This window comes from Quercus robur, chromosome 10 (genome assembly GCF_932294415.1).
Source record: "Quercus robur chromosome 10, dhQueRobu3.1, whole genome shotgun sequence".
NCBI lineage: Eukaryota > Viridiplantae > Streptophyta > Magnoliopsida > Fagales > Fagaceae > Quercus > Quercus robur.
Window position 1 is genome coordinate 28,288,310 of NC_065543.1, and position 21,034 is coordinate 28,309,343.

At 36.7% G+C, this 21,034-nt stretch overlaps 1 protein-coding gene across 1 annotated transcript; it reads left to right on the top strand.

Annotated features, from left to right (window-relative positions):
- The first annotated feature begins 686 nt into the window (after positions 1-686).
- On the top strand, positions 687-4,883 carry LOC126701668 (dihydropyrimidine dehydrogenase (NADP(+)), chloroplastic). Its single transcript, XM_050399972.1, has 7 exons — positions 687-1,189; positions 1,361-1,630; positions 1,731-1,901; positions 3,061-3,173; positions 3,263-3,449; positions 4,273-4,382; positions 4,500-4,883. The coding sequence occupies exons 1-7, from the start codon at positions 920-922 to the stop codon at positions 4,654-4,656; spliced, it is 1,278 nt and encodes a 425-aa protein (XP_050255929.1). The 5' UTR covers positions 687-919; the 3' UTR covers positions 4,657-4,883.
- The last annotated feature ends 16,151 nt before the right edge of the window (positions 4,884-21,034 follow it).

A 21,034-nucleotide genomic window follows, 5' to 3' on the forward strand; every position in this document is an offset into this window, starting at 1 on the left:
GTATAATTAAGTTTTTTAATCTTTGTGGCAAAATACTAAGAGTCTAATATTAATGAATTATATATATATATATATATATATAATTAATCACATTTACTCAATAAAAATCACCACACAACAAAGATCACTACATGTTCTATCTTATTATAAAAAAATGATTATAAGTTGTAGTATTAAATTTAAATAAGAATTTTAACATGTGCCTAATTATTTTTACTTGTTTAAAAAATAATTTAACTAATTATTTATATTTTTATTATAAAAATATATAATTTTAAATGCATCTATTAGTATGTATGAACGGTGGATTACGCGCCAGTAATATATAATTAAATTGAGCGAAAATTCACAACTGAGGGAATATGCAAGGAAAGTGGACAACAAAACAGAGAAGCACATTGAGAAACAAATGAAAACAAAAAAAATTAAAAAAAGAATGAGACGTAGTTTGTTAGGATTTTTAATTTTTTTTATTACTATTTACTAAAAGTTAAAACAGTGGAGATTCTAAAAAAAAAAAAAAAAAAATAATAATTTTAAACAGTGGTGGTATAATAAGAAATTAAGATTTAAGAATCCATTAACTCTTCTATAAAAAAAAGAAAAAGAAAAAAAGAATCCATTATTATATATCCAGAATGATATTTTAATGTTCCTAATACTAAAATATTCAACCAATTGAACTCCAATTATTGATTATTCAATGCCCAAATGCTAGAAGATTCCCATAATTTCACTCCACCACACCATCACGTTGTTTCGTGTCCCAAAGGATCGATATTCATATTAGTTTTACAACTCAGACACCGATTTTTCAAACTCTACCGTCTCCTTTACTTTTCTTGTTTTATTATTTCTCATCCTTATCACATTTCCCTGTATTCCCTCTTTCTCTTTCAATTTTCGACTTTCATGATCCATGGCTTCCCTCAGTTTTACTCAGATCAGGACCAACAACTCGGTGGCTGACTTCGCCAGGGCTCGTCCAAGGACAACCTGGGCTCGACCCACTAGAGTTGGGTTTAAGGTGTTTGCGTCTGAGACTCAGGCTGAGCCTGATCTTAGTGTCACTGTCAATGGGTTGCACATGCCCAACCCGTTTGTTATCGGCTCTGGTCCACCTGGGACCAACTACACCGTCATGAAGAGAGCCTTTGAGGAAGGCTGGGGTGCTGTGATTGCCAAAACTGTGAGACTTCTCTTTCTCTTTCATGAAAATTTACTACTTTTTACACGTGAAAACAAACACCGATTGGTTGTTGGGTGTAAACAGACTTTGAAAATCTGGGTCTTTTGTTTGTTAAGTTAACTGAACAAAATTTGAAGTGTTTAATGTTAATTGAATTGAACATGTTACCAGGTGTCACTGGATGCATCTAAAGTGATAAACGTGACACCTCGGTATGCGCGTTTAAGAGCAGGGGTCAATGGATCGGCAAAAGCCAAAGGACAAATTATTGGGTGGGAGAATATAGAACTCATAAGTGATCGGTCACTTGATATTATGTTGAATGAATTCAAGCAATTAAAGGAAGAGTTTCCAGATAGGATTCTCATTGCTTCAATTATGGAGGAATATAACAAAGCCGCTTGGGAGGAACTTATTGATAGAGTCGAGCAAACTGGAGTTGTAAGCAATTTTTTTGGCTTAATTTTGTATATTTTTGCTTTTGATGTGTACTTTTTTTTTTTTTTGGGGGTTATCTGAAATTGGTGACATTGTTTATTAGGATGCCTTAGAAATCAACTTCTCATGTCCCCATGGTATGCCAGAGCGCAAAATGGGTGCTGCAGTTGGGCAAGATTGTGCCCTTCTAGAAGAGGTTTGTGGATGGGTAAATGCCAAAGCTACAGTTCCTGTTTGGGCCAAGATGACTCCTAACATCACTGATATATCACAGGTTCGTTTGCTTTTTTCTCTTGTTCCTTTAGTTATCTCTTATAGTTTATGTGTGAAGAAGGTAGGCGCCGCATGTGTGATGCATTTGTGGCTTACATCTTTGTTCTGTATATCTCTTTCTTGACCATTTCTCATTAGTATTGTGTCTGATCCATACATTAAGAGGCAAATGTGTCTGGCAGACATTGAATTATATATTGAATTGCTTTGATGTTGGATCATGGATGACTGATGGCTCCTATACTAAAAATTACCAGCAACTAGTTATATGGACCACATCAAGTCAATATCAATGATGCATCAGCTGGATCAATTGACTTGAATTTGGTACCTTTTTTATGCAGTGGGTGGCAGATAATTATTTTTTCTTTGTCAAAGTGCTAGCCTGCTTACTATTTTATATATTAAATCAACTCATATAAGATTTTGAATGACCCATTCTCTAAAAGCTCTTACAATATAAAAACTGGAGGTCTGGAGGAGTGGGATTTCTGTGTACAGATAAAAATTTTGACTGAGGACAAATAAATTTGTGCAAAAAATCCTGCATGGTGTTACTAATGCATGATTTTGTTGCTGGAATGGGGAAAAAAGTCAGAGCTGAAATCTTTATGATCGATAAAGTTGATGAATCAGTGACAAAGAAGAATTAACTATTCAATACCTCCCCCCCCCCCCCCCCCCCTCTCTTTTTAGTTATGCCATAAGACAATGATTTATGAATAATTAGAGAAATAATTTCCTTGTTGAATTGGTGTTTCAAACCACAATTACATTATCAAAGAAAAAAACTGACCTCCCCTGATTGTAGGAGATTCTATAATTATAAAACAATTGCCTAGTTGAATTGATGATTTTTCCTTTTTTCCCTATGAATAAGAAAAGAGAATGGGGGATCAAGTGTCATTCTTAACATGTTACAGTATTCAAGAACGATGAAGCACCCTTCTTCACATGTTACCCCATTCTTTTCTTGAGAATATATCATAATAAATGAGTTAAAAAAATGTACTTCCGAAGTTTTTTTTTTTTCCCATTTATATTTTCTCTCTCTTTCCTTCTAGATGCATGTCACAAAATGTGTCTTTACTTTCATGTACAGCAATGTTATAATTGGATTTTTACTGGTAGTGATATCAAACTTACTTTCTTATATATAGCCAGCAAGGGTGGCTCTAAGATCAGGATGCGAGGGCATAGCTGCTATTAACACTATAATGAGCGTAATGGGAATAAATCTTGACACCTTACGTCCAGAGCCTTGTGTTGAGGGGTTTGCAATCTCAACTTGAGCAATATGGCACTTTTGCATTGATTAACATTCAGCGAATGAAGGTTCATGTGCTTAAATTTTGTTTACAGATACTCTACTCCTGGGGGCTACTCTTCAAAGGCCGTTCATCCTATTGCTCTGGCAAAAGTTATGAGTATTGCAAAAATGATGAAGTCAGAGTTTGGGGATAAGGACTTCTCACTGTCTGGTATTGGAGGTGTTGAGACGGGTGGTGATGCTGCCGAATTTATTCTTCTTGGTGCAAATACTGTTCAGGTAAAAGGAAATAACTTCCATAGTCTCTTTATATACACAATATCATTGCATCCAATAACCAGATTGGAAATTAGAATTAACACCAGACTTTGGACAAGGAACTTTCTCAAGTATATATGTATTAGAGCTCTATCAATTTGACTTGATGCTCATAGTCTAATTTACTCTGACAATGCATTATGGTACCGGTTTTAACATATTATAGGCATAATGATTCCTTTAAAAAAAATATCTTTATGCCAAACAGTTGGAATTTGAAAACCGTTGTTAGTGTTCAAAATTTGGGTTCTTCTCAGGTCTGTAGTATTCACGACCTTCATAGCAGCTGTATTTTGAAAGGGCATTTGGAATGACATTGTTCTTGATCAATGTCTAAGCATACTGATGATGTTGAGACTTGATAACAATAATGAATAAACAAAGACTTTTTACCACTAAGACGAACTTAAATGCTACAAGTGGAAGAACTGGTTTAAATGTATCAAAGTGCATAGTCTAGGGGCAATATATGAAAAACTCGGGAAAAGTACAGAAGTTTCTTGTTCTCTCACGATGGTTGTTATTTTAGAAGCCTGTTTAACAAGTAAGTTTTGTAAGATATCCTTGATTGTCACCATGCATAAACTAGTTCATGCAATATGATCTGCCGCACTTCCAAGTGCTGATGCTACTGGTGGCAGCAATCTTTGGTCTCCAAAAGTCTCTATTTCAAAAGTTATTTTATGCTATTATTTTTAATTCTCTATATCAGATAATGCAAAGCACATTGCATAAGAAAATCCTATACGTTATTGCATGTGTATTCATCAATTTTTGTTTGTAGGTCTGTACTGGGGTTATGATGCATGGGTATGGCCTCGTAAATCAACTATGTGCTGAGCTGAAGGATTTTATGAAAGCACACAATTTCTCATCAATAGAAGATTTCAGGGGGTATGCACATTATTTGAGAATCCATTTTTATGAACTGCAACTGTAACTGTAATAAAACAATTTTTGGGATAAGGAATTTTACTCTTTTTTATCTTTCTTTATGTGTTGGTTTTCCAGGGTTTCTCTTCAGTATTTTACTACTCACATGGATTTGGTACGAAGGCAACAAGAAGCAATTCAACAGAGGAAAGCTATAAGGAAAGGCTTACAGTCGGACAAAGATTGGACCGGAGATGGCTTCGTAAAAGAGACTGAGAGCATGTTGTCTAACTGAATAACTGAATTGTTGTACAAAAGCAGAAAGCCTTCTCTCTTTTATCATAAAGAATAAATGGCGCGTTCCTCTTGTGTCTGGTTGATATTTGAGCCTTCTTTTCTATAGATTGTGAAAGGAGCTGCAATATGATGAACAATTTCACTTGCTAATGTAAGAACTTTTCTCAGATGTATTTATGATTCAAAATTAAATGATGAATGAAAATTGGTGCAAGTTGCAAGAAAGGTAAATGGCATATGTAAGAAGCAATTCTATGCTTAAGAAAAAACCAAAAAAAAAAAAAAAAAACTGTTGAAGAATTAAATAAGAACATTTTATATATAATAATAATAAATAAATAAATAAATAAAATGTTCCATGTTGTAATGCAACGGTTTTTGAAGTCATTGACCTGCATTACTATTTGGGTGTCTCCTATATGTGACTAGCCATAATTGATTTGTTGAGGATCCATAGTTGACATCTAAATTTTGGGAATTAAGACTTTTATTGTTGTTGAAGTATGTGCAAGAAAGAAACAATATATGCAAAGAAAGGGGCATATCCTAGAGAACAAAGGCTCGCAAGAGGGCAAAATTTGCCAAATAGTATGTTTTTAGAAAAATTTTAGGAAAGCAGTACACAAAAGAAGTTATTTAGTTAGTTAAACTATTTTTGGAAGTTGAGTTTAGCAAACTCGAGTTTGGGCTGGAAGTTGAGTTTGACAAACTCGACTTCCAAGCAGGACCAAGTAGGATGCATCAATATTGCTTGGAAGTCAAGTTTGTCAAACTCAATTTCCAACCTAAACTCGAGTTTGTCAAACTTAACTTCCAAAAACAGTCTAACTAACTAAAAAACTTCAAACATATACTATTCACCCAATTTTTTTCTAAAAAAGTACTATTAAGCAAATTTTGTCCAAAGAAGAGTCTACATCAACTAGAAGATTTGTTTTCTTTGATGACTTAAAACTCCAAAAGAGTACTAAGTCTATCTAATTAAAAATAATAATAATATGATTCTCAAAAAAAAAAAAATAATAATAATAATATTAATGACAATATACATATACATTTATATCCCACTATAACCTTAATTTTTTTTTTCTTCTTGTTTACTTTTCTGTCCTACTTACCAAACAAGGTCTTAGTGTTGCGTTCTTTTTTCATGAGTCATGACCACGTGTTGTTTGGCCAATCAAAACATTTCAATTGGTTGCGTCTTTAGTTGAATAATGTAGACTTTTTAGCATGGTTTACTGTATAATATGACTGAATATTATAGCCGAAAAATACACTTATTATAAAAGTCAAAAAAAAAAAAAAAAAAAACTCCTGACCAGAACAGATGAATATTAATTTGTATGGAATCTTTTTGTTTTTGGCAGTAATTCGGGGACGGCCCCCCTGACTCTTTCACCACATTTAAAATTAAAAAAAAAAAAAAAAAAAGTAAAAAAGAGAGAAATGTTTGGCCCTTTTGAATATTTAATATTTTGGATTACTACTTTATAATATATATAAATATATTTTAAATTTTATTTTAGATTCTTCTGAAAAAATTTTCAAACAAACAAAAAAAAGATTCTTCGTAAAAAAAAAAAAAGATCCTTTTCAAAACTAATAATTTATAATTTATTTATTTATTTTAGATTATAGATATAATTATAAATTCACATTATATGAAATAATAATGTGAATTTTTGGCCCTTTTGAATATTTAATATTTTGGATGACTACTTTATAATATATAAATATATTTCAAATTTTATTTTAGATTCTTCTGAAAAAATTTTCAAACAAAAAAACAAAGATTCTTCTTAAAAAAAACAAAGATCCTTTTCAAAACAAATAATTAATAATTTATTTATTTATTTTAGATTATAAATTTGTGTTATATGAAATAAGTTCAACTTACACTTTTTTTTTTAAATTTTTAGAGAGAGTTTCAACCTATAACGTACGCTCCTGATGATACTCTTTATCATCAAACTAAGACACCAATCGATTTTTGGTGTAGGTGGGGATTGAATCTCAGATCTTTTATTCAACCATCAGAGACTTTACTAGTTGAGCTAATTGGAACTCCAAATCTTTTATAATGGTTAAAATAACACTACTGGCCATGTCAACATTGCATATTTATTGCTTGCCAAATCAACTAATCTATTTAATTCTATCACTTATTTTTCTCTCTATCATTATTAATTACAAATACTCAAAGTGTTGTGAGAGAGATACTAGGAAGCATGGGTGTGGCTCCAGGGCCCCCACACCCGCACTCAACTCGTGTCGACGCACCGATTCGCGGTCAACATGTCGATTCGCCACTTTTTTTTCGTTCTCTAATTCGCGTCGATTCGGGTCGATTCGGGTCGATATGGGTCGGAACTGGCTGAAACACATGTTAAATTATATAAATAAATAAAAACTTGAGTTGATTTTTTATTTAGTTATTAACATATTATATATTTGTCAAATTATTTGTAGGTTAAATAATTTAAATTGAAATTACTGAATTATTTGTAGTGATTATTGCTCTTAAATTGGTATATGTTTACCATTATATGAAAATATATTTAATAATTTGTAAATAAAAATATATTTAATAAATTATTAATAAACGTATCTCGCCGCACCTGCATCGTACTTTTTCAAAAATTGTCGAGTCGTTGCACTGCACCTGCACCCGAATCCGCACCCGTGCTTCCTAGGAGAGATATTTCTTTGCCATGGATGCATAGAAGAGACCTCTTCCTAATGAACTTTGATGGGGGCTCAAGTATACAAGATTTTTCCATAGTGGTCGTCCAGACAATCAAACCATGTTCATAGCCTGATTGCGTCTGGAAAAGCTTAAGAGAGAAGCCCAACAATGGCATCATGTATATGACCAATACTTGTCCATTAATAACAAGACCATTCAATCTCATGATGGTCGTCTAGGACTGACACAAGAGCATGGACGACCAGAAGATATTAAGTGAATTCTACAAGAAAACTTCTCATAAGGTTCCATGTAATCAGACCATGATGCATTACTCCTAAAACGTGGAGAGAATTCCCCATAAGCCGCTCCACGTTTCCCATTTCCTCCATTAACCACCCACATCACCCATGATTATGGTGGATCCGAACAAGTAAACCCATTTCTAACTCTCTATAAAAGGAACAAGTCCTATTCACCCAAGGTAAGTTCTACTATTCATAATTTCTCATTCTTGTGTTCTAGAGAAAAAACTGACTTAACCGTTGGAGGGTCCTTGACCGGGTTACATTGGTCACCCTTGACAATTTTTTCTTTTCTTTTTAGGACTTACAACCATTACCATAGCCTGAAGTATTTCAGCCTACTGATTTTCGTGCATCATTAAACTTAATATCAAAGCATAATCGAAGGTAAAAGTTTTTTCAAAATAGAGAAATAAACAATAGAGCACTCAATCAAATAGAAGAAAGCTAGTATCTATATGACTATTGGAGTATTTCCAGTAGATCATTCAAATCCCTTTTTTCATTTTTTTTTTTAATAATCTGATGGTCCTAAAGAAATTAAGAGAATATTCTAGAGAATACTTCAATAAATTGCATAAAATGGTTGAATGAATTACATAATAAGAGTCTATTTATGATTATATACACATAGATGAGAGAGAGAGAGAGAGAGAGAGAGAGAGAGAGAGAGAGAGAGAGAGAGAGAGAGAGAGAGAGAGAGAGAGAGAGAGGCCTAACATAACAAAATTAGTTATAACTGATTTAACAGCTAAACACACGTGCCTAATAGTAAATTAAAAGCTAACTAACTGTCTAATACTCCAAAAGCTGCGTTTCACATTTTCTTTAAGTGATACGGTGTGTTTTGTGGTTGATCTCTTAACTTTGAGGATTGAACTCAAAACGACACCGCCGTTGCACTATCTTCCTTCATTAGTCATCAGTGGCAGCTGCATCATCGTGCAGCACTTGCTGCTGCATCTATTGTTGCATTTACTACTCTACATCCCCCTCAAATGCATGGGGAAACGCCACATGAGTTTGGATACAAGCCAATGGAATCGAGGAGAAGGAAGTCCCTTTGTGAGAATATCAGCCAATTGATCTTGAGAAGCCACAAACTGAACCTAAAGATCATGTCTAAGAACTTGTTCTCTAACAAAATGATAATCCACCTCAATGTGCTTTGTACGAGCATGGAAGACAGGATTAGATGCGATGGCAAGAGCAGACACATTATCACACCATAAAATTGGAGGAGCAGGAAGAAAAACACCAAAATCCTTAGGAAGCATCCTGATCCAACAAAGCTCAGTAGCTGAAGAAGCCAGAGCTCTATACTTTGCCTTAGTGGACGAGCAAGAGACAGTTGGCTGCTTCTTAGTAGACCAAGTAATAGGGGAATTACCAAGAAATCCAAAATTACAGAAATAGATTTTATATCCATAGGTTCTTCAGCACAATTAGCATCACTATATGCAAACAAAGTGAGAGGACCAAGAGTAAATGCCAAACCTTGATGAAGTGAACCTTGAAGATATCTTAGTATGCGTTTAGCAGCTTAAAGATGATTAGCAGTAGGGGGGCTTATGAATTGACAGGCTTGTTGAACAGCAAATGATAAATCAGGTCGAGTAAATGTAAGATATTGCAAAGCCCCGACCATGCTTCTATAGAGTGCATGATCAACCAAAAGTGGACTATCATTAGTAACAAGATGAGCAACAAGAGAGCATGGGGTCTTGCAAGGTTTACAATCAGACCTAGAGAACCTGTGAAGTAGATCCAAAGTATATTTAGTCTGATGGACAAACAAGCTTGAAGGAGTGTAGTCAATCTGAAGCCCCAAAAAATAATGCAACCTCCCCAAGTCTTTAAGATCAAAGTCCTGACTTAAGGCATCAATAAGTGTGGCAATAAAAGAAGAATGATTCCTTGTAACAATAATGTCATCCACATAGAGTAATAGGAACTCAATATGGGAATCATGATTATATATAAACAGATTTCCATCAGCTCTAGAAGCCACAAACCCAATGTGCAGTAGCTGAGTGTTGAACCTCTCAAACCAAGCCATAGGAGCTTGCTTCAGGCCATAGAGAGCCTTATGCAAAAGGCAGACATGATTAGGGTAAGACTTATCAATATAGCCTTGAGGTTGTGTCATATACACCTTTTCCTTGAGCACACTATGTAGGAAAGTGAAAGTTCAATTAGTATGTACAACACTAATGAATGTTTAGACCCCCAATTTCAACAATACCAACACAAGCTTATACACAAACAATATATGTGTGGAATGATGAATATAAGCTACATCCAAATTGGTAAAACACTCTAAACCATAATAAATCACAAACACAACAGCAATTAAAAGGTAAAGAATAAGAGAAGAAAGATGCAAACACAAAGATAACACTGACACGTGTTATCGAAGAGGAAACCGAAGAACTCGACAAAAAACCTCTTCGCCGCCCTCCAAGTGGTCAAATGATCCACTAAAGAATAAAGTTGGGATACATGAATAGCAGAAGACCTTCTAAGCCTAATCAACCCAATACACCTAAGCCCTCCAAGTTTCTTGCTCCAACAGGGTTAAGCCTAACCATGTCTTCTTTAGCTTCCGGGATCCCGCAATAAGCACATTGCATCAACTAAGTAAATTGGTCATCTCCAAATTGCTTTCCAAGCACCAAAATACCTCCTCACTAATATGCGTATGGTGAGATGAGGATTTAGCAAATGTACCTCTCAAAGATATGTCAATGGAGAGGAAAAGAGTAGAGGAATTTGGAGAATCAAATGACAAAGATTGTGGATGAGTCAATCTTATTTTTCTCTAGGGTTTCTCTCTCAAAATTCTCTAGGGTTTCTCTCTAAAAACTCTCCACATTTCGTAGGTATAAGGGTATTTATAGTAGTGTATGTAAGGAATGCGAAAGGTTAGTTTTCATCCAAACAAGGCATTTTGGCGACTCAGTCTCGCGAGTGGAACAAGTTGCGAGATTGAGTCGCGAGCTAACTGCCTGGCCAGACTATATATTTTTTCCTGTAGTACTCCAGCTGTCATGACCCTTCAGTTCCCTGCATGCTTCACACGTATGCCACTTTGGCAACTTGCCAGTCACGAGTCAGTTGTGAGGCTCCTTTGTATGCACACATCTTGAGTTTTCTTCACATTCTCTCACACAAAACCCTTACATAATTCCCACCTAAATACAGGATCTCTAATTGCTAAAATACAAGCAAATTTGGCACGGAATAAAACCAACACATGATTGAATAAATTCAACCTTACAGAAAGCATTGCTCACATCTAATTGCTTCAAAGACCAGACATAAGTCACTGCATGAGCCAAAAGTAACCTCATTGTAGCTGGCTTAACCACAGGACTAAAGGTTTCTTCATAGTCCAAACCATATTGCTGAAGAAACCCCCTAGCCACTAGCCATGCCTTATACCTAGCTATTGGCCATGCCTTATACCTAGCTATAGTGCCATCATTGTTCCTTTTCAGCTTATAAACCCATTTGCAAGTAACAACATTCTCATCAGTAGGTGGAGGTACAAGTGACCAAGTTTGCTGCTTGAGAAGTAAGTGAAACTCAAAATCCATAGTAGCAACCCATTGAGGATATCTTGCAGCCACAGCAAAAGAAGGAGGCTCCTGATATGTATAGTAAGTGGTAACCTGAAGAACTTTAGGCTTGTGGAAACCAAGTTTAGACTTAGTGAGCATGGGATGTGTATTTACAGGAATAGAGACATCAAGTGAAGAAGAAGAAGAAGGTAAATTAGGATTAATAGTAGGACTGTACAGCAAGGAAGGGGAAGCAGAAGAGGAAGGGGACTCTGAAGGTAGATCAAGAACACAAGAAATTGGAGTAGAGGAAGTAGGAGTAGATGAAGATGAAGTAGGAGTAGATGAAGATGAAGATGAAGTAGGAGTAGATGAAGATGAAGTAGGGATAAAAGAGTTTGGAAACCAGTTTGAATTAAGAACAATAGTGGAGAAAGGAACATGAGAAGTGATGAGATTAAACTTATGGGCAAAAGGAAACACATCCTCATTAAACAAAGCATAGTAGATTGTGTAAATAGTGTTAGTAGTAGTGTCCAAGCATAAATACCCTTTGGACAAAGGATGGTAGCCTAGAAAGACACACTCCACAAACCTAGGCGGTAGTTTATGCTTATTATAAGGCCTAAGGTATGAGTAGCAGGCATATCCAAAGGTCCTAAGGGCAGTAAAAGGAGGTGACATGTGATTGACCTTTTCCCAAGGGGATATCAGACCTAAAACAGAAGATGGTAGCCTATTAATCAGAAATGAGGCAGTGGAAAAGGCATAAGACTAGTAATTGAGAGGTAAGTGAGACTGATATAACAAGGTCAGACCAGTTTCTACAATATGCCTATGTTTTCTCTCTGAAATACCATTCTGTTGAGGGGTATGTGGACAAGAAGTTTGATGGAGTATGCCATGTTCAGAACAAAAGACTTAAATTGAGAATTAATATATTCTCCACCATTATCAAACCTTAAAATCTTGATTCTCAACTAGATTCTTAAAGTGTTTAAACATATCAAGCAACTCACTCTTTTGCTTAAGAAGAAAGAACCAGGTGAATCTAGTAAAATCATCAATGAACACAACATAGTAATTGTATCCAAACAAAGAAGTAATAGGTGCTGGACCCTAAACATGAAAATGAACAATTTGTAACATGGAAGTAGATTGAATTTCGTGTTTGTTCAAAGGAAATTTGTGCATCTTAGCACTAATACAGAATTTACAAGAGGAACAACACTCATCAACTTTATTGAAAGAAAAATCATGATTTACAGACTGAAGAGCAGAATGTAAAAACTTTGCACTTGGATGTCCAAGTCTTTTATGCCACAATGAAATCTAAGCAAACTTGACAGAAGTGAAAATAAAAACTGGTGCAATTTGATCAAGTGGAGAGGAAGATGAGGATGAGTCCAAAGAGGATGATGTAGGAATAGGATATATACCATCTTTACTCAATCCTTCGTAAATGATTTTCCCTGTAGGTAAATCCTGAACAGAAAATCTATAAGCATCAAAATAGTAGAAGGCATTGTTTTGCAAACAAAGCTTATGAACAGTTAACAGATTGGATGCAAGATCAGGATCTTTAAGTATACCATCAAGCCTTAAATTATGAGAGGTAGTACACAACTCACCACTGCCAATATGAGTAACATGTAATTTTTGACCATTACCAACAGTCACTATCTCAGATCCTAAAGTAGGTTGTTGTTGCAGTGAGAGATTAGCCAAATTAAGGGTCACATGATCTGAACAACCAGTGTTAGTAAGCCAACCATTTGCAACATGAACTCGAGAGGAATTGGCTACCATGGCAACAAGTTTTGATGGAGGATGCTTGCCTTGAAAGGCAAAATCCATCTTGTGGTAGCAATCCAAAGCCATATGTCCATTATTTCCACAAATCTGATATTATGGTCGTTGAGTCTGACCTTGAAACCTTGAAGATCTGGATTGGCCACTCTGATTAGGTTGAGACAGATTGCTATTGAAACCTCCATTTGGATTAGAATTGTAACCTCCAGTACCAGCAGTGGAATTTCCTTTACCTCCATATCCTTCACGACCTCTCTAATTGTTATTTCTGCCTCTTTCTCTACCAAAACCATGATATTGGTAATTAGTAGCCATTGCCATGGATGTACCATCAACTACACTAGATATTTTCTTAATTACTCTTTCTTTAGCATTGAGAAGAGTATTAAGTTCTTCAACAAAAAGAACATCACTACGAGTCCTTATAGCAGAACTGAAAGAATCATACTCTGAAGGTAGACCATCAAGAGCAACATGAAGCAATTCTTCATCATCAAGAATCACTGAAACATAATCCAACTTATCTCTAATTTGTTTGATCTTCTGAAAGTACACATCAATAGAATCTGTACCCTTCTTCACTGCATTCAACTCATTTCTGACACTTATCACACTAGATCTAGAACCTAAAGCAAAACGCTTCTCTAAAACCTTCCATACACCTCTACCAGATTTCCGTCCTACAGTAAGAGCAAGAACAGATGAAGAAAACGTAGAATTGAGGAAGGTGAAAAGTGCTTGTTCACGATTCTTCCAATTGAGAAAAGCAGGATTAACCTCAGTGGTAACATTACCAGAGGAATCCTTTAAGAATTGATCTAGTGCCATAGCAGATTCATCAATGGCATCGATCATAAATAGATCTCCAAAATTGCCTCAATTTCGTGCTTCCCAACGATGTAATTGGAGTAATCAAGCTTCACAATCATCATAGAGGACATATTTGAGAGTAGCAATAGTAAGGGATTGATGTGTGCAATGGAATTAACCATTGTAGGCACAGTAGTTGAGGTTGAAGAAGAATTTGGATTCGCAGAAGCCATGGAAGCATGGCTCTGATACCATGAAGAAATTGAGAGAATATTCTAGAGAATACTTCAATATATTGCATAAAATGGTTGAATGAATTACATAAAAAGAGTCTATTTATGATTATATACAAATAGATGAGAGAGAGAGAGAGAGAAAGAGAGAGAGAGAGAGAATACTGTCTAATACTCCAAATGTTGCGCTTCACATTTTCTTTAAGTGATATGGTGCGTTGTGTGGCTGATCTCTTAACTCTGAGGACTGAACTCAAAACGACATTGTTGCATTATCTTCCTTCATCAATCATTAGTGGCAGCTACATCATCGTGTTGCATTATTGCTCAACAGGTCCAAATATTCAATGCTGACATGGCCAATAGTGTTATAGTATTAAATAGATTAAATGATTTAGCAAGCATTAAATATTTGATGCTGACATGGTCAATAGTGTTATTTTGACCATTAGATCTATTAAAAATTTATAGTTTAAAAAATGTGTAACTCTATATTTTGTAAAGTTATACCAGGTGTAATTTGAGCCCATTTCTTATATTATTATATGTGTCATGAAACTTCACAATCTATAGAGGTAGAATATCTTCTAAAATTTTTTATAGATGTAGAACCATTTAATTATAACACTATAGTTATAAACATTGTATGATTTTTTTTTGAGTAATAGTTTCAACATATGGCGTTCACTTTTGATGAATGCTAATTAGTCTTTATCATTAGACTAAGACACCAATTGGATTTTGATGTAAGCAGGGTTTGAACCATAGATCTTTTACATAGGATATGCATACCTTTTACAACTCCTTTTTTTACCTCTACCATTATTTTTTAATTTTTAATTTAAAAGAAACTACATATATCAATAAATGAGAGATTGGGGTTTCCTAAGAACTTGTGAATAAATATCATAACAGTGAAGTCATTAAAAAAAAAAAAAATTTATAGCAATGGTATTTATATTTTATGTAATCGCTGGTTTCATATTTGTGCGATATCTATCTATCTATCTATATAAATATAAATAGATTTTATGGTAAATTACATACTTGATCCCTATTTTTTACACCATATTTTAATTTGATCCATAATTTTTCAAATATGTTAATTTGGTCCTTAACATTTCAGTGTTGTGTCAATTTAGTTTTTGCCGTTATTTCTTCAATGGAAATTGCTGACGTGGCTAACAGTCAAAATAAAAAATTAATTTCTGTTGATATGAAAATAAACTAATTTTTTATTTTGACCGTTTGCCGTGTCAGCAATTTCCAACCAAGAGATAGCGGCAATGACTAAATTGACACGGCAGTAAAGGTTATGGACCAAATTAAAAAATGTTGTAAATGATAGAAACCAAATACGTAGTTTACCCTAGATTTTATGAACCTGTGCCTCTTTTTTATTTTATTTTATTTATGGTCCATGATCACACCCTCTACTTAGCACTTGCAAACAACTGAGTTAAGCTCATTGGCCAATCTGTGATTTTTATTGAATTATAAATATAACGGAAAATTTCCAAATTATATATTATTATTTAGATAAGTTCTTAATTCTAAAATTTTTCATATTATTATATAATCTTGGCCTGAAAAATTTTCTGGCTTTGTGACCGAATGGAATGTGATAAACAAAAGTTCTTTCTCATTATTTTGACGGCATATGTGCGTATGATTCATTTGATAATGTTAACAATATAAAGTGAGAGAGAGACCGAATAGTCTGTATATTGATGTGTATAATAATGTACAATAGAGAGCCTTATATAGGCTAGGTAAGTGTGCAGTACAAGTAAAAGGAGTAAACTACAAGTACAGTGTACTGGGCCAAGCCTAATGGGCTAAAGCAGTCTAAGCTATACACTAACATCCACCCTCAAACTCGAGGTGGCAAGGAGGAAGCCAACTGGAGTTTGGATATAAGATCTCGAAGATGACCAGGCGGGTGAGTCTTGGTAAAGATATCAGCAGGCTGGTCAGCAGAGGAGATGGAGAACAACTTGAGATTTCCTTTCTTGAGATGCTGGCGAGTGATGTGGCAGTCGATCTCAATATGCTTGGTGCGTTCGTGGAAGACATCATTATGAGCAATGTAGATAGCACTACGATTGTCACAATAAAGAGGAGCGGTAGTGGGCTGTGGAGCATCCATGTTAGCCAAGAGCCAGCAAAGCCAAACAAGCTCGCAAGTGGTGTCGGTAAGGGCATGATACTCAGCCTCAGTATTGGAACGGGAAATCACATCCTGCTTCTTGCTGCACCACGAGACAAGAGAAGTACCTAACAGGAAACAGAAACCTGTGATAGAGCATCTATTAGTCGGATCACCTGCCCAGTCAGCATTTGAATAAGCATGAAGCTCGAGAGAAGATCGAGAGGAGTAATGCAGACCATGATAAAGTGTGTCTTTGACATATCGGAGAATCCGAAGAATAGCAGCATAGTGGACAGAACGAGGTGCATCCATGAACTTACTAACCATACCCACGGCATGTGAAATATCCGGACGAGTAACAGTGAGATAGATCAAACTGCCAACCAACTAACGATAGCGAGTTGCATCGGATATAGGTTCACCATCCAAGGGTGTGAGCTTTGCATTATATTCTAGAGGAGTGGAAACAGTCTTGTTGTCGGTGATACCAGCTTTGGAGAGAAGATCAGAAGCATATTTACCCTGGGAAAGATAGTATCCATCAAAGGATGAGGTAACCTCAAGCTCAAGAAAATAGCTGAGAGTGCCCAGATCTTTCATCTCAAAATGCTGACTAAGGAAGTGCTGAAGAGAGCGGATACCTGCAGAATCATCTCCAGTAATAATCATATCATCAACATAAAGAAGAATAAGAGTGATACCAGCAGAGGATCTTGGGACAAACACAGCAGTGTCATGAGGACTCGAAGTGAAACCCTGCTGAGCAACAACTGAGCTAAACTTTTCAAACTAAGCTCGAGGAGCTTCCTTGAGGCCATAAAGAGCACAGCAAAGGCGGCAAACTTGATTGCTCGAGTGTGGATAGCTAGAGAGTGGTTGCATGTACATTTCTTCATGGAGGTCTCCATTAAGGAAAGCATTCTTTACATCCATTTGATAAAGAGACCAACGGTGAACAGCAGCCACAGCAATGAGACATCTAACAGATGTAAGACGAGCAACAGGAGCAAATGTTTCCTCATAGTCAATACCATACTCCTGAGTAAAGCCTTTGGCAACTAGGCGAGCCTTGTATCGTTCAACAGATCCATCAGCCTTGGTCTTGATCTTGTAAACCCACCTACAACCTACTACAGACTGACCAGGAGGCAAATCAACCATATCCAAAGTGTGATTCTTATGAAGGGCATCTAGTTCTTCGTTCATATCTTGCTGCCAAAGAGGATCAGTATGGGCCTCACGATAGGTGTGAGGTTCATAGAGGGTGGCAAGAGCAAAAGAGCAGTGATAATCAGTGAGATAAGGGAGAGGAATGCTTACCCGAGTGGAACGACAAAGTTTAGGACCAACAGGAGACTCAGGAGAGGGTGGTGCCACAGGATCCAAGACAGGCGGGTCATATGCCGAAGACAGAACTGGAGATGAGTCGTCTGGAGAGGCAGCCGATGTTGAAGAATCCTCCACAAGTTCAGGATAGAGAGGGAGAAAAAGATCAGTAAAAATGGGAGACTCTGAGGAAGAAGATGCAGGAAATTGTTGAAGACTCGTGAAAGGACGATGTTCCCAAAACTCAACATGATGGGAGACACGAAGGCGACGAGAAATGGGATCATAGCAGCGAAACCCCTTTTGAGACACACCATAACCAAGGAAACAACAGAGACGAGTACGAGGCTGGAGCTTTGTTCGTTCATGAGGAGGAAAAGAGACAAAGCAAGCACAACCAAAAACCCAAAGAGAGGAGTAGTTAGGAGTTTGACCATAGAGAAGCTCAAATGGTGATTTGTTGTGTGTAGTTGGTAAAAGAATACGATTAACGGTGTACACAGCAGTGAGTGCGGCCTCACCCCAAAAGCGCTCAAGAAGAGAGGCAGAAATGAGAAGGGTGCGGATAACATCAAGAATGTGACGATGTTTTCGTTCTGCACGACCATTTTGTTGAGAGGTGTAAGGACAAGACCGCTGAGGAAGAGTACCATGACTATCTAAAAAGGATAAGAAAGATTTATCATTATATTCTTGAGCATTATCTGATCGAAAGACTTTGACGGTGCGATTAAACTGTGTTTCAATCATTTTATGAAATGTTTGGTAAATAAACACAAGTTCAGACCTATGATGAAGCAGATAAATCCAAGTATATCGAGAAAAATCATCCACAAATATGGCAAAATATTTAGATCCCCCCTCAGTGGAAACAGGTGCAGGACCCCAAATATCAGAATGTATAAGATCAAAAGGAGCAGAAGAAAATGAGTCACTTTTATTAAAGGGCAATTTTTTTTGTTTGCCAAAATGATAGGAAGTACAATCAAATTTTTGAAACTGAACTGAACCTAAATGACCTTGAGAAGCTAACAACTGAAGACGAGATAAGGATGGATGACCAAGACGAGCATGCCATAGATCAAGTGAGAAGGTGGCAGTGGTAGCAGCAGCGGAAACAACTTGTGAAGGAATCTTCAAGTCATGAACCTCAAACATGCGACCAACCTTACAGCCTGTCCCAAACACTTGACCCGTCCGGGGATCCTGCACATCCACACCATGATTAGTAAATAGAAGATCTACGCCTAATTCACAAAGTTGACCAACAGAAAGTAAATTGAGGAATAACTTTGGAATATGAAAAGTGTCACTAAGGGATAAACAAGGAGAAGAGATTGTTCCTTTATGACTAATAAGCATAGGAGTTCCATCAGCAGTATAAATGGTGAGTGGATGTTCTAAGGGTGCCTTATCAGAAAATTGGGATTCATCAGGAGTCATATGGTTACAACATGCAGTATCAAAAAACCAAGATTGTTTACCTGAGGTGATAGAAAGGGCAGTGGAAGTACGGGATAAAACCTGTTGAACAACTGCTTCAATATCAGCCGTAGTAAGTGAGGAAGCCAAAGATGGACCTGTAGGAACCGATGAATCTGAAGGACATACAGTAGCCGCCCGAGGAAGAGAAGCTTTATTATGCTCTTGCACAAATTTCTGCAGTTTGTGACAAACAGAGATGTCATGGCCTTTGGTACGGCAAAACTTGTAGCGAGTACCTTTGGAAGACTGAGAGTTGGGACGCCTAGAGTTTATTCGTGGAGGAGCAGTGAATGCAGCAATGGGAGGCTGTGGAGAGGGTGTAGCCAATACATGATCAGATGATGACATGTGATAAGTAGGCCGATGGTTCTCCTAAAAAATGAGCTCTTTGACTGCAGCATCAAGAGAAGGAGTAGGAGACCGGCTAAGCAGAGAAGCCCTAGTAGGCTCAAAATCCTCGCGTAAACCCATCATGAAGTGCATAAATTTACGACGATCCCGATATTTGACAAAGAGCTCAATGTCCTTAGAACACACCAGTGGAGGATCTGCAGCAGAGAGTTGTTCCCACATAGTAGAAGTCTGAGAATAAAAATCAGAAATAGACTGACCTGTCTCCTGGCGCATTTGATAGAGTTTTGATTCAATGTGGAACTCTAAGCTTGAATCATTAGTGCAATTATAGTGATCGGCCAAAAATTTCCAAGCAGCCTCAGCAGTTTCAAGACGAGGAAGAAGATTATGAATGGAAGGAATAGAGGTATTGATAAACCAAGACAAGATCTTACTCTGAATACTCTCCCATTCCTCTAGACGTTCTTCATAATCATCTGTTGTAACAGCAGTCTTGGAAGACTCTTCAGCAGCTGTGACTTTGGACTTAGGGTTTGGTACTGGTTTAGGAATTGAACCAGTCACATATCTCCACAGTTTACGACCCTTGAGAAAGACAATCATATTCTGAAACCACGCATGATAACTAGTAGGACCATCCAACATAATAGTGATAGGACGTATGATATCTCGTTCATTTTGTTGAACTATAATGAAGAAAATGACCAAAAAGTGAGATTTAGAGACCTTAAATGCAGAAACGGAGCTCAAAATCGGAATCTACGCGAAAAACTGAGCAAGACAGGTCCTGTTGAAAAATTTTGACTTTGGTCAAAGTCAACAGTCAACGGCTGACGTGTGCTGATGTGGCAGTGTGACATCACCCTAGGGCTGACGTGGCAGTACGTGAAACGGAATAGGCGCGTGGGAGCGCGCGTGGCGCGTGGGGCTGGTGCGTAAGAGACACTGATGGCGCGTGGCGGCGTGTAGAGCTCGTGCTCATGAGGCAAAAACTTCAACCGACGCGTGTGATGTAGTTTCTGGCCGTTCTTGGTTGGGTTTTGCTCGGGATTGGCTGTTCTGTCACTCTATGCCTTTGCTTTGGCAGTTGGAGGAGAAGAACGATGATATCCGAGAGTTGCAGGGATTGTGGGCGTGACGACGGTGACTCGCTTTTGACAGTGACTACTGGATGAAGGCGAGGGCAGTAGAAAAACGCCGGAGATGTCCACAGGAACCAGAAAGTCAGAGGAATGGCTCTAATACCATGTTAACAATATAAAGTGAGAGAGAGACTGAATAGTTTGTATATTGATGTGTATAATAATGTACAATAGAGAGCCTTATATAGGCTAGGTATGTGTGCAGTACAAGTAAAAGGAGTAAACTACAAGTACAGTGTACTGGGCCAAGCCTAATGGGCTAAAGTAGTCTAAGCTATACACTAACAGATAATAACTTTTTTTAGCTAGGTTATTTGAAACCTTGATGTTGAGAATATAGCGGGTATTTTCAGTGCAGAAAGGATGCCATCTAGGTCTAGATGGTCCATACTTTTGACAAGGATCTCGCCTTGTGAATTTTAGGTAAGGCTCGTGTCTTGTTTTCTTGTAGTTTTAATTTTTTATAACTAGAACATCCATGATCCATATGGTTAACAAAAGAGTA

Excerpts from the sequence above, each read along its gene's own strand:
- LOC126701668 (XM_050399972.1), top strand. The coding sequence starts at position 920 with ATGGCTTCCCTCAGTTTTACTCAGATCAGGACCAACAACTCGGTGGCT. Across the intron at positions 1,631-1,730 it reads GAGTCGAGCAAACTGGAGTT|GATGCCTTAGAAATCAACTT; the intron begins GTAAGCAATTTT and ends ATTGTTTATTAG. Across the intron at positions 1,902-3,060 it reads ACATCACTGATATATCACAG|CCAGCAAGGGTGGCTCTAAG; the intron begins GTTCGTTTGCTT and ends TCTTATATATAG.